At 43.4% G+C, this 16,725-nt stretch overlaps 1 protein-coding gene across 3 annotated transcripts in view; it reads right to left on the reverse strand.

Annotated features, from left to right (window-relative positions):
- Positions 1-995: 995 nt before the first annotated feature.
- The window catches only part of GARS (glycyl-tRNA synthetase), a 30,504-nt gene continuing 14,774 nt past the window's right edge, over positions 996-16,725 (reverse strand). For 2 of the 3 annotated variants that reach the window (XM_046925811.1, XM_046925816.1), the window contains exons 5-17: positions 16,495-16,583; positions 15,559-15,635; positions 13,888-14,033; positions 12,808-12,957; positions 11,136-11,298; positions 10,049-10,213; positions 8,107-8,214; positions 7,717-7,862; positions 6,600-6,685; positions 4,758-4,867; positions 3,485-3,578; positions 2,550-2,740; positions 1,014-1,356 (exon numbers count right to left, since the gene is read on the reverse strand). In XM_046925811.1, the coding sequence (XP_046781767.1) occupies positions 1,231-1,356; positions 2,550-2,740; positions 3,485-3,578; positions 4,758-4,867; positions 6,600-6,685; positions 7,717-7,862; positions 8,107-8,214; positions 10,049-10,213; positions 11,136-11,298; positions 12,808-12,957; positions 13,888-14,033; positions 15,559-15,635; positions 16,495-16,583 (1,651 nt within the window). In that variant the 3' untranslated portion in view covers positions 1,014-1,230. Of the gene's footprint in view, positions 1,357-2,549; positions 2,741-3,484; positions 3,579-4,757; positions 4,868-6,599; positions 6,686-7,716; positions 7,863-8,106; positions 8,215-10,048; positions 10,214-11,135; positions 11,299-12,807; positions 12,958-13,887; positions 14,034-15,558; positions 15,636-16,494; positions 16,584-16,725 lie in introns of all 3 variants that reach the window. The other variant, NM_001396375.1, reaches the window with a different exon arrangement.

A 16,725-nucleotide genomic window follows, 5' to 3' on the forward strand; every position in this document is an offset into this window, starting at 1 on the left:
GCTTCCGTGCTTCTTGTTTCTCCTTCAAAGCAGTTACATGGCACCTGCTGGCATGGAGGTGCAAACCCCAGCAGCAGGGAAGCAGCACAAGTGCTCCCTCTGCAGTGCTCTGGTCCTGCTTCTGCAGCAGATGCCTTTTTTACATCAAGACTTGGATCAGTCCTCCTGTTCAGCTGCTAGATACGGATAAGCAAGGGCAGGCAGGTGAACTGCAGCCTGCAGTTATGCTTCCCATTGAAAGACCAAATTTGCTTTGCTCCAGCGTAATTTTTTTAGGAATTTTGAAAGCTTCCCTATTCTCTGAAGAGGTTTTCAGCCCAAGGATGGAAATCCCTGCTACAGCAGTATGAGAGCCCTCTCCATGGGCAGGAGAGTAGGCTTAGAAATGACCTGTTCCAACACCTCACCACCCTCACTGTATAAGACTTTCCTTATATCCAGCCTCCATCTCCCTTCTTTTAGTCTGAAACCATTCCCTGTTTCCTATCATCACAAACACTGCTAAAGTCTGTCCCCTTCTTTCTCGTTTCCCCCCTTTACATACTGGAAGGCTATTGTCAAGTCACCTTGGAGCCTTCTCTTCTCCAGGCTGAAAAGCCCCAGCTATCTCAGCCTACAGCTCATTCCCTCAGCCAAGCAAACCCGTGCCAAGCAAGAACAAGAACTGGATTTCCCACTCATCTTGCTCACCTGCAGGCAAATGCTCCCAATTCTGCAGAATATCACTGAACACCTGCAACAGAAAAAAGTCACTGAGCCCCATCTCTTATAGTAGCTGCAAGAAGCACCAAAAAGTGGTGAGAAGACTGATATCTTCATCATCCCTTCATGAATGAGGCCAGCAGCATCTTGCATGGGCATCCAAAGTGAAGTGAATGGATGACAGGGTGGTGTGGCCTTGAGAGACTGCAATAATCCTGCAACACCCACGGCCACCATCAGTATGAGGAACAAATAAACCAACTACATTCCTGAAGAAAGCACAAGGCTGCACGAACACAGAGAAGCAGGCATATATAATGGCCTTTTTATTCATAACACCTTTTACTTCAACTGCAGTTATTTTTAAAGTTAAATTCAGGCAGCAATTGAGGAAAGAAAAAAACCAACCAAATAGTCCCTGTGTGCACAAACAATGCAGCTTTGAATAATACACGATAAGTTTATTTCATATTAACATGAACAGTAAAAAGTGGACATGTGACGGGGTATTATTTCAGTTCCTTTTCTTTATTCCTCTATTGTGTCCTTTTTGCCAGTCTGTTGTCCCTCAAATTGTGGATACTTGGCCTCCACATCAGCCCAAGTTAGATAACCGTTCGCCAGGTCACGGATTATGGCAGGAAGTTCAGAGACCTGCAGACAAATCACAGACACAAACGGAACATGAACCTATCAGAATCTATTTGTTCTGCTGGGTATTTGGGGAATGTGGGTAATTCAAAAAGAAATAAACCACACCAGCGTCATTAGCTAATAGGATGGCTTAAATCACAGTCTGTGTCATCTCACAGACTGCTCAGTTACTCAGGGTAACACACGAGGAAAGAGAAATTGTCACTGTTGTGGGCCACAGCAGGATTAATCCCTCTTAATGCTATGTTACAGTTTTGAAAGGGAAAGAAAACAATACACATATCCAGAAGATGCCTTAAGCCAAGGCTTTGCCAGGCCATATATACTCTAAGACCAGAACCAAGGGAGTTGTTGGATGACTTCTCATTGCTCCTCACTGCGCACGGGCAATACTGGGAAGAGTCAGCTAAAGAAACCAGAAAATTGGCAGAAAATTGGTGATGACAATGCTATGTAGCAGCAAGGGTTATGCAGGGGATACAGAGACAGAGGGGTGCTCTGAGGAGCACACTTGGCCTGTTACACTGATCTGAGCTGGAAGAGCTGAGCCTGGAAGCTCAGCACTGCCTCCTGCTGCTAAAGGAGCCAAACTCTCCCTGGCTCCCACCAGGAATGCAGAAAGGCACAGAAGAGGTCTTGCTCACAGGCAATGAGACTACTGTAAGGAGATTTGCTATTGCAGTCTCTGCATTTCAACCACCTTAACAGAGTGTGCTTAAGGCAAGCATGCCTTTAGGGCAACATTTCACCAGCTTGACTGCTGCTGAAGAGAAAAGACCAGCAGGAGGCAAGCTTTGAAGAACTGTGCTTGCACTGTGCTCTGTCAGCCAGGATGCAGCAGGCACAATTCTTTTGCTTTTGGTGCCTGCGGATTCAGAAGTGCCCTGAAAACTAAGTAAGGGTTTTCAGAAAAAAAGCAAGCTAAAGAGCAGTGTAATCAGGCTGAAGCACAGCTTTCTAAGAACACCAACTCTGCACTCCAGGAAAATGAAAGCCTCTCCCGACTTCAGAAGCAAGGCCAGCATCTTCTGTTTGAATCTCTTCCCTGGGGAATTTCTCAGAACAGCTACGTTGGCTAAAAGACTTGGAGACAGCTCCCATGTAGACCAGAGATACTGGTGGATCAGAAACATCTCCCTTACCCTGCAAGAAACCGATTTGGCTGCAGCAAAACCCATCTGCCTGCCCTTTACCTCAGCTCGGATCTGGCGCATCGAGTCCCGGTCCCTCAGCGTGGCGGTGTGAGGCGTTCGGTTCACGGTGTCAAAGTCAATTGTGATCCCAAAGGCCACGCCAACCTCATCAGTCCTGGCATAGCGTCGGCCGATGGATCCGGAGGAATCATCCACCTTGTGAGAAATGCCATTCCTGGTGAGTGCTTCAGCTGCAATAAGCAGAGAAGGTGGAAATCACCAGGACTGGTTACATACTCAGCAGGCAACATATTTGTAGCAGAGGCTTCCCACACCCTCACAGCACCACCTGAAGTGAGGCACTGTGTGTCCCTGGTCTTAAGCAATATCACAGGTCCTCATTTTGATTTAAAGTTAATTCATTTTGAATTAAAGTTCCAGTCCCTGCCAATACTCCAAGTTCAAACCCACTCCACAAGTACGCTGCTACTCACACTGCATCATTCGACCCTCACCCAAAGGGCAACACCAACAGGAAGGTCACTGACTTCAATCTGTCACTGCAGTCCCACACCTTTGCTTTAACACAAGAATGAGCCAGCCTAACATGTGTGCAGGGGCAGGCTTGGCATGGGGAGGCAAGGTCCACAGCGAAGTCTCATACAGACAGCAAAAAACACACTGTCTGATAGGTAGGCTGTGTTTCTATCCTCCATGTATTTACTTTTAGATGGTACAAGTGGAAATTTTGATAGAAAAAAAGTAATTGGCTCGTATGCTGTAAACCAACACAGGGAAAGCCAAGGAGGTGATTGTTTTTGAGGCTAGTCTGAAAAGTCTCATAGACATTCAAAGCTAGTTAGTTTAATGGCTTTCCCTTTGCATGTGTGAGAGCAACACGAACCCAATACTGTTTTTCCCCTCCAGAACTGAGGAATAAACCTCTGTCTCCAGTGCACATCACCATTGGGCCCATGGTGCTGTTTTTCACTTACATAATTCTTTGACAAAAGGCATGAATTCCTGATTCTGGCTGAGAGGAAGAACGGAGCACTTGAATGGTGCTACAACAGCTGGGAAGCTGAAGAACTAAGGAAAAAAAAAAGAAAAAGCACAAATAAATACAAGTTTAACAGTTAGAGAAGATTCTTAAGGGGAGAGAATAAGCTCTGACTGAGGTTACAGGCAGGGTGACTGGGAGTAGCCATCCTTCTGTAAGCTGTTAGCATTCAGGGTTCCAGCACTAACACCTCACACTGCTAGAGAAAGACTGATTTCCTCCAGCTGTCCTCCTTCCCTCCTAACAGCTAATGTTACCTCTCATCCAAAGAGAAATCTACTAGAGTCCTCTCTGGAGGAAGTGATTCTCATCTGAATTACAGAAAAGTGAAGGGTAAGAGCAGCCTCTCCAGGAGATTTAATCTTCTGTACAGTCTAATGGGAAGAGTTCTCACAACACCCATCTCACACTGTTTAATTCCCATAGAAACTTGGCACGCACAGGGAATATATGCAGCTCAAAGGTTTTCATAACCCTCCACAGACACCCTCGGAAACAAGGAAGAGCCAAGGGGACCAAAAAGTCCTTCCTGACTTTTACAGTCAGCAGGAACTTAAAGGGTACAGGAGGAATGCAAACACAACATAATTAACATAATTACACAGAGCAGCCCAGGCTCTTCAGAAAGCAAATTGATACTTAAAAGGGAGAGAAGTTACAGTCCAATATCCTAGATGTCAAGAGCAGTTTCTGACTGAAAGTCAGCTGTGTCCTAATTCTGAGCTCCTGAATCTTGTTTCTGCACTCACATCAGAGATAAAAAGGAATGCAGTTATTCTCAGGTGCCCAAAATTACAGAAGGCTGCATCTCAGGGAGGACTGAGGAAACGGCCAGTCTACTGTCCATGCTGCTGCACAGAAGTATGATGCCAGGAAAAGCAGCAAAGAGAGAGGAAATAAAACAGTGAAGAGGTGTTTTCTCTAAGTGATGGGACCCTGACAGCCAAGTGTGAATCAAGAAAGAAGAATTTCCCTCCCTCTTGCCAGCAATATACTGAGAGCCTCATGCACATGCTCCAAATGCTCCCAGTTCACATGTATAAATGACACGTGCACTGGCAAAAACAGCAGTTCAGCAGCCTGCTTGGGTTTTCCTCATCTCTACTGTGTATTAATGCAGCCTTATTTTAGCCCTTCTCCTGGATGGCAGGGAGAGGTGGATGCCTGCAGGTGCTTTTAGGCTGAGGCCCAGACCCAGGAAAGCTCACCGTTCTCTGCTCGTCTCCTTCTCGAATGCGGAATGTGTGCTCAAATACTGTGTACATGATCCTCCCAATACCAAATGAGGGTTCAATGACATTTGGGACGATTTCTTCCACTGGAACACAAAAAGAATGCACATCATCATTAAAGAATTTATACAAAAAAAAAAACCTGTTCACTGAAGCTGCCTTTCTGTTCAGAAGTTCTGATTACATGTAGCGAAGCACATGGAAAAAGAAAGGTTAAACATTTCTGCTCTAAATACACACACCTGGAGAAAAAATCTGGACTTGATTCACGTATAGAATGCCTTTAGGCTGTAAATAACAAGTCTGCTTCCCTTCCCTGGCCCTAGGAACGAATAGCACAGCACAGCACACATCCATGTGGATGAAAACTATCCCACAACACAAAGGCAAAGCCTTCTCCAAACTGTTTACTGGGAGCTGTCCTCACTCAGTGCCAGGCCACAAACTATGCCCAGGCAGTCTGGGAGAGTGCTGTTCAGCAGAGACCAACACTGTGCTAACAATTAAACAGGCTGGGTGATGGCAGGGTAATGCTCAAGCCGTGGTCCGCTTCATCTTCACCTACCAACACCAGCAGACTGAGCAGAGAAGCATGGAGTTTCAGATCCAACTCCAATTCCAATAAAGACTTCCTCTGCATTTTTGAGTTTTTCACTGCCTGCTGCATTGCTGTTCTACTCCCTATTCTCCAATGTGTCTGGACAGGGGAGAAAGAATGAAGATCAACTACTCATGCTTGCAAAAATTCTCAGAAGACATGATGTACTACTTTATGATACATCTGTCATTCTCTCCAGCCCTTGCCACTCATCACTTAGAGAGGCTTCTTCCTCCTTCTCCCTCGAGCAAGGAAGGAGCTCAGTGGGCAGCTTCAAAGAAGTTACGATGAGGCAAGGCTTGGCACAGCATCAACATTTGCAGACTGAAAGGCACCTGGACATCTCAAGAGCCCGTCTGCAAGAACAAATACAGCCCGCAGATGCTATGAATTGCTCTGCTCTTTCCTAGGAGCACATATCACACTCCCAACCAAAGCTAAGATGATCCACTACTTACAGTACAAACTGGGGAAACACCTCCCTCAGCCTCCAGCTCTGCCAAAAACTTCCCAAATGCCCTCAGGTGAGGTGCTTACAGAGCTGGCCAGAAAGACAAGACTTTTTTGAGGAACTAAATCCACATGTATTTTGTTAATATTCTACCCTATTTCCCATATCAAAGCCCTGTGGAGATGCAGTCTCTGATCAAAACATGATTTTCAACTGCCAGAGGATATGACTGGACTCATCAACTGCCAGAGCCTGGTGAGACTGGTAACAGCTCGGTGAGCTGGCAGGTGCCAGAAGACTTCTGGCTGCAGGCAACAGAGTGAAACCTGGAGCTGTAAGCAGAGAGCTGTGCCCACAGCCCCATCACCTGACTGCCACAACCCACCTGTTACAATGAAATGGACTTGGAGATTGAGGCTCCCAGAGTTTGTTCACCCTCCCCAGGTTCTCCATCACTACAGCAGCTGGTTCTAACACTCCCTTACGAACCCTTAAATATGCAAATAAAGCAGCAGGAATATAATACACAGCCTGAAGTCTATGAAACAGGTTACTGAGCAGGACCAGGCAACAGGCCTGTGGGTACTGAAATCCCACTGCTGAGTGAAGGCTTTCCAGCTGCCTTAAACTAACAAATTTCAAGGAAATAGCATTTGAAGTTTTTCCTGTGCTATGGGGACCACCACCACCAGGACCCTGCAAACCCATTTAAAGTGTATTGTGATCTGCATCTTATATCTGATGATCAAGCTACAAGACAAACATTTACCATGTAACGTTTTCTGGAATCTCTTCACAGTAACCATGTCCTTTGTTAACGTAAAAGTTTTCCCTTCAGTTTCAACAGTGAATTCCCTGCAAAGGAAAAAAGGTCATTTAAAAGCTACGGCAAGAAATAAACAGGTCGTGTTTCCTTAACTGCATCACTTGGTTTACTTCGAGAGGAAGACCATAGAAGCCAAAGCAAAACCCAGAGATCAAAGAAACATGTGGCATAACCATTCAAATAAATTCAAGTTAATAATAAAAATCACAACATATAAATTAAAAGCAACCATTCCTATAATCACAGCGAACTTAGTTGTGGTTAAGAGCCCGAAGCAAACTCAATTAGGAAATGGAAGAATCTCAGAATGAAGAATAAACACCAAAGGAAAAAAAACCAAAGGCACAAAAGAAGAGGCACTCGCTGCAGACTGTACATCCTGTTGAATGCATACTTATAAAAAGAGTTATGCCAGTTATGCCTTTTTTTCTTATTTTACCCTTGACATACACAGCTGCTGGCCTGCTTCAGTCCATCTGACAGCTGTTGAGATCTCTTACATTTTAAATTCCTGTATGCGTGAGGAATGCAGGTAGACAGGTTGAGGAAAGATACACAGATTGGTGCCTCAATGCATAAAAAGACCATAACAAGTGCTAAGGCGTATCCCTAAACACTGGGGAATGCTCACACCAGCTCTGTTCCTCCTTGAACTAAATCTTCAGTTCCATTACTCTCAGAACTGTGTAATTTTAAAACTATCTGCCAGCCCTGCTCAGTTTTGAAATCAGAGTAGGGCAGATGGTGAACATGTCCCATTTCACTGAGCTGTGCCTCTTTATGGGTTAATTCCACTGCAGTCAGAAGCTCATTCCCATACAAATAGGCAGATATTTGAATACCAGGAATATACAATCGTGTGCAAACATCAGATTTACGTTGATGGATGACTTGCAGTGACTTGGTGGAAGGAACAGTACTAAAACATTTCAAGTGACCCAGCCAGCCTATTCTCATGAGAAAGCTGGCTTCAGGAGGCTCCAATTCACCAAACAGCACTTTGGGAACCCACAGCAGAAGTGTCAGAGAAGGGTAGGACACACACACACAGCCAGCTCACCCTTTGTCGTTCAGCAGCTGCTCCATCTCAGTGACATAGCACTCATCACACATGGAAAGGTACTCCATCACCACCTTTGCGTCCTTCTTGTAAGCTTTGCCAATGGCTCCCTTGTTTGCCTCAAACTGCACAATGTTAACTGTTTTGTATGATGTAGTTAAGGAAAAAAGCCAAGCAGGACAGTAAATCCCCTTTTGCCCACAAGTGACACCAGCACACGCTCAATTCTTTGCAGGTTATTTCCCAAAGCTATGCTGATAAATCTGTAACTGCTAAATCTGTTCCCTGATAAATGAACAGATTTAACTTTAAAAAGAGCTGCATAGTTCTCTAGGACACCCCACTGTCAAATTGCTTTATAAGAGAATCTGGTTTATCCCGAAAGGATATAGGTTCTTTGAGAAGCTTCTCAGCTATAAGAGGAACTTTGGTGGCACGAGCATGGCAGGAGAGGTCATAGCAGGAACGATCAGCGCAGCCTACAATCTCAATCCAACCCTGAAAAAACAAAAGTGGAAGCTTTCACTAACACACTTTTTTGTCCACTTAACCGTCAAATTTATGTTTATTTTCCCTTAAGCCCTCCCTTCTCCCATGACTGTTTTTTTCTACATAGTTAGCTCTATTACAACAAGCAGCCATCACTCACTAGTTGCTCCTTCATTTGAATGATTCCGTTTGTTTCCAGAGGAAATGATCAGTTATCTAACCAGTGTCTGTGTTCAAGGCCAGGTTTTCCACATGACTTGGCAGAGCACAGTGCTGTGCTAATAGCTCGGGGCTGGGGCCAGAGTATACAATCCTCTCACTCAGATACTACAGGCACACGAAGACATGATCCCAGTTTGGCTATTCTGACAGAAGCCGTGCATGGGATTCACTCACATAATGGTCACTGCAATGTCACAGACTAACCCCATAGACCTCAGCAGAATCCTTTCAATCTTTCAGCTCTTCATTAGAATTATTTCATAGAATATTTCATAGAATGGCCTGGGTTGAAAAGGACCACAATGCTCATCGAGTTTCAACCCCCTGCTATGTGCAGGGTCACCAACCACCAGACCAGGCTGCCCAGAGCCACATCCAGCCTGGCCTTGAATGCCTCCAGGGATGGGGCATCCACAACCTCCTTGGGCAACCTGTTCCAGTGCATCACCACCCTCTGTGTGAAAAACTTCCTCCTAATATCTAACCTAAATCTCCCCTGCCTCAGTTTAAAACCATTTCCCCTTGTCCTATCACTGTTCAACCTCATAAACAGCCATTCCCCCCTCCTGTTTATATGCTCCCTTCAAGTACTGGAAGGCCACAATGAGGTCTCCCCAGAGCCTTCTCTTCTCCAAGCTAAACAAGCCCAGTTCCCTCAACCTTTCCTTATAGGAGAGTTCTCTAGGTACCTTCCAAAAATCTGCACACATTCTAAAGTCTTTGGAAAGGCCAACCGAAAAACATACACTTCAGCATATATGAAGAATAAAAGATTGAGATAAATTCTTCTCTTCCTAAGTCAGAAAAATAGATTATGTACTCTTAAAGAGAGGAACGATTTCACTGTTCATTATAGATACTGTCTAATTACTATGTCTTCTGAGGCATTTCTTCTAAAGCTGCCATTTCAAGTGATACACTTTGGCTTACACTTACTGAAAGAGCCAAAAGCTCTCTAAATGAATTTAAAATGAATTTAAGTCTGCTCCCTAACTGCTCACTGCTGGTTCACCTACAACAACAAAAATATACCATTCTTCAAAATCCAGTCAACAAGATAAAAGAAAAACAAAGCACTCAAAGAGGCCTGAACTGAAGAGCTCTTGGTGACTCAACTGGAAGGTAAGTGCTCTTTGGAAATCATTCATTCAGCTCCAGCTAGCTGAGCTGGCAGGAATAAACTGATTTCTCACACCTTGGAAATGGGAAAGGAAGAGAAACATTTCTAGCAGGAAGGAATCAGTCCTGGAATAATGCCTCCATGGAAACAAAGCCCTGACCAGCATTCTTACAGGGGGTTACATCTTTTTGGAAAGCACCAGGACTTGGTTTCACTTCATTCCAGATGAAATTCCATCACTACAAAATTCACAGGTGACTTCAGAATCTAGCAAAGGAGTCTGAAGAACGGACCTACAAATGAGCACCAACAGCTCGGAGGCATCGTGCAAACCCACTGAAAGGAGCTGACTTATCCCCTCAAGTTCTTTGTGATTCAGATTATACTGTGGTAACCGTGTACATAACATGGAGCTGGACAGAAACATCCGACTCTCCACCTTCCTACAGTAACAACAGAACTAACAAATAGTACTATTTGCTGTTCCCATTTTTCACTTACATACGATGTTTTGGACTCTGCATCCCAGCAGTCACAGGCATAATGAGCCATCTCATTCTCCATGTGCTGTCGGAAGCGCAGCTTGTCAGGGGATACACCAACCTTTGTAAGGAAGAGGTAGATTCTACCAATGAAGTAACCAAGAACGGAGTTATTGATCACGCCCTGAAAGAATCAAAAGCAGGAAGAAAAAAAAAAAATCACAGATATTAACTCCCAGGGAAGTAAAGCCATGATTTATCTTAAGAATGTTACAAATAGAAGTTCTTGCAGCTGCCTGTGACAAAATACTACGTACTCTCTGAAACTCATTATTACATCTTTTCAAATTCAACTAATAACACTGCCAGAAGCTCCACCTGAAGAAAACATCAAGTTGTTCTCACTCTAGGATTCATTACTAGTTCTCCATGAAGATCACCTACTTGAAGAGACCTCACTGTACTCACTGGTATTACAAAACTGCACATGAATTCCATTTATGGAACAGGACCCCACAACAGCTCTTCTCTGCAGTTTACAGTCCCAATACAATAGGCTTTTTTGTGGTTTGGGGCTTTCGTTTTATAAGCTCATTCACTGATTGTTTGCACGCGTGGAGATGACACAGTGAAGCCCCAGCATGCAAGCCATATACTCATTGGGGTCAGCAACTGTTAGATTCCCACTGTTGATCTTTTGGCAAATATTAGAACTCCTTACTGCTCTATTCCAAATAGGTAAGTGATAGATACCACTATCCTAACACTACCTGCAGGCTTTTATCACTGTTAATCCATCCCTGGAGGTGTTTGAGGCCAGCTTGGATGGGGACTTTCAGCAACATGATCCAGGTGGAAGGTATCCCTGCCCACAGCAAGGGGTTGGAACTGCATGGTCCTTAAGGTCCCTTGCAACCCAAGCTGTTCAATGACTCTATGATAACAAAGGGCCATGATCAGATCTCAGTCACACTAATGCACCTGAGAGAACTGAGTCTTAAATCTGGGAGCAAACCCCAACTGGCATCAACACCACAGTTTATAATTCAGCCTCCAGTGCACCAGTCACAAGAACAGGCTCTACATGCTCACAGGAGGAACATTACCTGTTGAACAGCATCTCCCAGACGCATTAAATGGGCAGACTGCCCACTGAGCTGGGCCTTGGAAGAATACAGGAGGATGTTGAGATCTGCCACGCTCTGAAACTTGGGATGATTTTTCTCACTGGGATCCACAAAGTGCTCAATTTCTGCCATGGTGAATTCCCTAATGGAGACATCAACCATTTATATTAAGTATTTGGGTACATCTGCCACAACCCTTTTAATACATGATTGTGTTTTTGCCTCTCACAAGAAAGTCAGAGGTTTAAAAATATAAATAAATCCATAGCCAAGGCAATGGATAGAGTGGAACACGTACCAGTCTTGACACTGGCTTTACTTTCATCTCCAAATTCCCAGTAAAACTTCCCACAGTGTCATTTAGAAACATCTAGGCTACGTTTATCTGTGATTCAAACCAAAGAACATCACCTTTGGAAATCCTTCCCAAAACAGTTTGCTGTTTTTCCAGGCTATTGTGTAGGGTCAATGAAGAGTAATCCACTGTGTAGTTCAGCAACCTTAACTCATATGCAAGGTGCCTATAAGAGTCAGGTTAGGGGATCATGTCTTGAAAATTCAGCAGTGATGTACAGCCTATTCTGTTTGAGGAACTTGTCTTTAATACATCTATACTCACAAACTGATTCTTAGCCTTCTTGACTGAAATCACTTCATATGAATAAGCATGTTAGCAAAAACCTTAAAAAAAAAGCAACCTCTGTGTAATCATTAACTTTAAATCACAGGCATCAGAGTGTAATATGCTACGGCAGCATAAAAACAGTCTCCTATAAATGTGCCACAAGCATGTAATTTATATTTGACTGAAAATGTATTTCCATGACAGAAGTTACTCATTTCCAGATGTGCAGGAGAGAACAGGAGGTCTGAGAAAACTCTAAAGCATTCCCTTAGTGCTAATGATGTCACTGCCTGCTGGTGACATTTATGGACCATATTAATCAGTTACTGAGTTTACAACACACGCTGTCTGTGCGTACAGCAGAATCACACTAACAGTACATCGAAGTTTTCATTCCAAATTAGATAGAGGAAACATCTGCTCAGAATAATTCAGTTAAGATGCAGTGATTACCCTTAAAGGAGTGCAGTAATCACTTTCACCCTGAGATAGAAAGCTTCAAAAATAATTCTCAGTAATAATCCTGAGCTTTCCCTGCTGGACTGATGCCGGGACACAAAGACAGGTCTTGAGTCAGGTTATCTCCTCACTTCCTCTCTGTAATAAGCTTCAGAATTGCAGAATCTGCAGAATTGAGACAAGCAAATACTGCTGCAAGGTCAATCACATTTTGATTCCAGATTTTAGTCTAAAAATAAACATGGTGATGATTAAACAAAGCTGTACATCCTGTAAAGAACACAACTACTTTTAATATGATTTCTTTATGGTGAACACCAAGTTTTCATGATAAAACTGAGTTTAATTGAGGTGTTTCTAATGGAACAGCTATTTCACAGATCCTAGACAGAACTCCATTGTTAAAACCTCAGGTAAATGGGTTCTTTGCCCATGAACCCTAAGACTCACTAGGCACGTTATCAGGAACCTTCTGAAGTGAAACAGTCACAGTACAAACAATGGAACAAAAGGGAGGTGCCACCCACACCAAGGCACCCTGCTGCTGAAGGAGGAAATCTGCAATACCTCACTCTGATAAGGCCGGATCGGGGCGAGATCTCATTTCTGAAGGAGTTTCCAATCTGAGCAGCAGCAAAAGGGAGCTTGCCTTGGTTGAACTCAAGAAGACGTTTGAAATTGAGGAATATTCCCTGTGCTGTTTCTGGCCTCAGATAGCTGAAAGGAGACGGGGGACAGGAGTGAGCAGGAATCAGGGTGACAAATGCGTGGGGAAAGTAGTGAGAAAATAAACAACAGTTAATACAAAACTTAAAGGTACTTCTTTTTTTTTTTTCTTTTTGTAGTATTAACTAGACAGAAAAAAAATGAAGCAACAGGCTGTGAGGAAACCAACTGGCCAGCACTACCACAGAGGTCAGAGGGACTGTACCCTTCCTGCCAGCCCTATGCAGGCCTAGGCTGTGCCAGAATGCTTACAAATGTGGATTTAGCAGGCAAACCATGAATGCACCTCTGCTATTTCCCAAACTGAAGTGGTTTTAGGGTAAGGCCCTTTGAACCCCAACAGCAATGTGGGACTCTCCCACAGGGAACATCATTCACAAAGACTACCTCATAATGCCATGCTTTCCATGACTATCTTGGATCCCATTGCAGGGTATATTTGAATATCATGTTTTCCACTTTTCAAAAGGGGCTCTTGTTTTGCAGTTGGTTCCCAACTGAATACAAAAAGCCTCTGCATTATCACACTAACTACAAACACCTACTAAATGACATTACCAATGGATCACTCCATTAAGTAACTGACAAAAGTACGGACTGAAATGGCTTCTCTACAGCCAAGAGATCACTGACAAATGGAGACCCAACGTTAACTGGCTTCTTGGAAATAACAGTGCCAGCCAGCAAGGGCATAGCTATGATCCAGAGCATGACTGCTTCAAGTATTTTTGTGACTTTGCAACAGCTCCTTCTTCTTTTTGCCAAGAGTAAGAGGAATGCTAAACTGCCACAGAAGGTTGGGACTCAAAGACAGGGGAAGGTTCCTCGAGAGAAAATTGCATACTTCAGTCCTGCTGTGACCTCAACGTTAATTCCAGATCATCTATGAAGAAGGGTGAGCAGAAGGAGATTAGTACCAACCCAGGCATGTTTCCTCCAGGCCCAATGGAGGTCTTGAACATCAGATTGAAAGAAACAGGAGGGGAAAGGTCATTCCCAGTGATAGGTGACTTCACGTTGTAGTTCACAAAGAGATCTGCAAGCTCTTGCTGGCCATAGTTGTCCAACTAATGTTAAAACATAAGAGAATTATTTTAATTAGTAAATAATTGATAATTATATGTATAATAGATAATTAAATCCCCTTTACCTGCTACTGAGCATGATCCACAACTCTGAAACACATGCCCAGAATAGTCAGGCAAGCTGAAGTCTGAACCAATGAAAGAAGTATACCCTGGACATCTGCAAACCCATTTTAGCAATGTCAGTCCACAGCTCAGATACATAGAAATGGAGGTATTATGCATATGAGTGGGTGTAAACGAGAAGAAAAGTCACTGGGACTGCATCACCACCCACCAGTAGCTGCAACTATTCAGATGAAGCGATAACACTGGGAACAGCATGTTGGGAAGGAAAAAAATACAGCAGCGAGGGAGAAGAAAGCTGAAATTTCTGCAGTGTTTTCCCTGCATTCACTTCCCTACTTCTCTTCCTCCTTCTGTATGAAACACTGCAGTCAAGCCACACATCTGATACTGTTTCCTCAGAGAAAATCTGCATCATGTGCATCATGGGTCTGTAAAAGCAACCTAACTGCACAAGAACAGCAATTTCTGTTATTATTTTTGAGCACTTAAGTGCTAGCATTTTGCACATGCATATTTAAATGTAGTTTTTTTAATCTAAGTACCACAAAGTGTGACCTACGCTGTATATTACAACGACTTTATGGTTGAATTTACAATCAAAGGACCCATGTCTAGCTTTGTCAGGATCCTTCATGTATCAGAGAAGCCTCAAAATAGGAGAAAAAGAAAGTTTATTAGCAGAGGGATTCCCCCAATGGATAGCAAAGGTTCAAAGCTGCAGTGTGAAAGAGCTAATGATTGCTGTTCAGTGATGCAATGCACAAGAAAAAGAGTTGCTCCCTCTTGAAGGAAACATCTGCTCTCAAAGCATTTACCCTAGAAGTCATGAGAACAAACATGCAAAAAAAAACCCAAACAAACAAAAACTAAAGGCAAATGCCTACATAGCTGCTCAGGAATGTCAGACTGGAGCAACAATTCTTCTCATGAAGCAAAAAAAAACATAGGAAAATCTTTGCTGAGTAGAGGGAGAAGAGAAACAAATCTGAAGTGCTTCAAAGTCAAATCAACTTCAAAACATACCAATTCATTGCTAAGTGGTTCAGCACCCTGCCAAAACTCATCTGACTCTGTTCCTTTGCACCGTTATCCTGCAGTGAGGTTTTGACAAAGGCAAAGGGGGAACTCAGAAGAAACAGGCTTTTTACAGCACGTGGAATGCAGCAAAGCAGACCATCTCCAAGGCCACAGCTTCAGCCCTACCAATACAGCATTCAAAAGACAGCCACAACAGCAGTAACTGTCCAAACAAGTAGAAAGGAGATGTCATTAGCCAGTAAGATTCCAGTATTTCGGAACACATACAGACCTACATGCATCTCTGAGGTGCAGTTCTATGCATCCTTAGAGAAACACAACAGACACTACTACTGTGCACTGCACTTCCCTTACAGCACACACATCCATAAAGCATTCACCTCCTCATGCAGGCACTTACCTGTGTTAGAACATTTTCCATCTCTGCCTTTTTCTCTGCTGTGCACTTCTTGTCAGACATAAGCTTTTGTAGGTGAGCTGTGAGCAAGAAAATCCCACACTAAGTTTATATTGCAACCCTGTAACTGACCTGAAACTAAAGGTAGACAAATCAAGAGGACCCTCCAGCATAAGCATACATCCACCACCAGTTGACTTGCTGGTGTCTATCAGGTTAATTCCACTCCTGTCATCAGGGCAATGCTGATCTACAGCTGAGGAGCTGCACTAGAGAAAACAGGGCCTTCTCATAGTCTTTTTCTGATACACATTTCTATAAACCCAAGCAATGACTCTGTAAGCCCCTTTCTCCTTATTCTCATTCTACGAAGACCTGAAATTGAAAGTAACGCCTGATTCCAAAGCAGCAAGGCTAATTTTATCCAATGCACTAAGATGCACACACTGACTTGGTACAGTAGGGTTAGACTACATTCCTCTTTATAAGCACAACAACCTCCCTGAGACGCAAAAGTAGACAGCGAGCTCAAGAATTCCCACTCTCGTTTGAGAAAAGTATTTTGGCTTTTTAGTGGTAGTAACAGCAGGTGGCTGTTCTGTGCTTTTTTAAAGCAAGTTTTAATCAATAACCAGAAAAAAAAAAAAGAATGAGAAGACTATAAACTTAAGTGCCTAAAGTCTATTTCAAATTCCCAAAAGCCAAGTGAGAACTAGGGCACACAGAGGTCAGCAGCTGCCTTCTAAGAGAACCTTCCATAGTGAAAGCATGCTCTGTCCCTTTGTATCTTCCCTAAATCATTTCTCAGTTCTGAACAAAAAGCAACTGAAATACATGAGAAATCCAGAACATGGCAGGGAACAGCAACCTTGTCATACAGGGAATCCTCAGCTTAGGCAACAGTGATGTTGCCCAAACCTACTTGTAAGAAAAACAAACCTTTTAAGAGATGATCAGCACGAAAACATTCCCCATTTTTCATATCTTTCACCATAAAGTCAGCAAACTTGTCTACATGGCCAGAAGTCCTAGAACAAATGATACAGAAAAGGAACATGTAAGCTGTTAGTGGACAACCCTGGGTATGGTGTGACATTTGTGCTGCGACCCACAGAAAGAAATGCTCTTGACTCAGCTCAGAATCATTCCAAAAGCACCTGACATATTTAG

The sequence above is a fragment of the Gallus gallus genome, chromosome 2 (assembly GCF_016699485.2).
Source record: "Gallus gallus isolate bGalGal1 chromosome 2, bGalGal1.mat.broiler.GRCg7b, whole genome shotgun sequence".
Classification (NCBI taxonomy): Eukaryota; Metazoa; Chordata; class Aves; order Galliformes; family Phasianidae; genus Gallus; species Gallus gallus.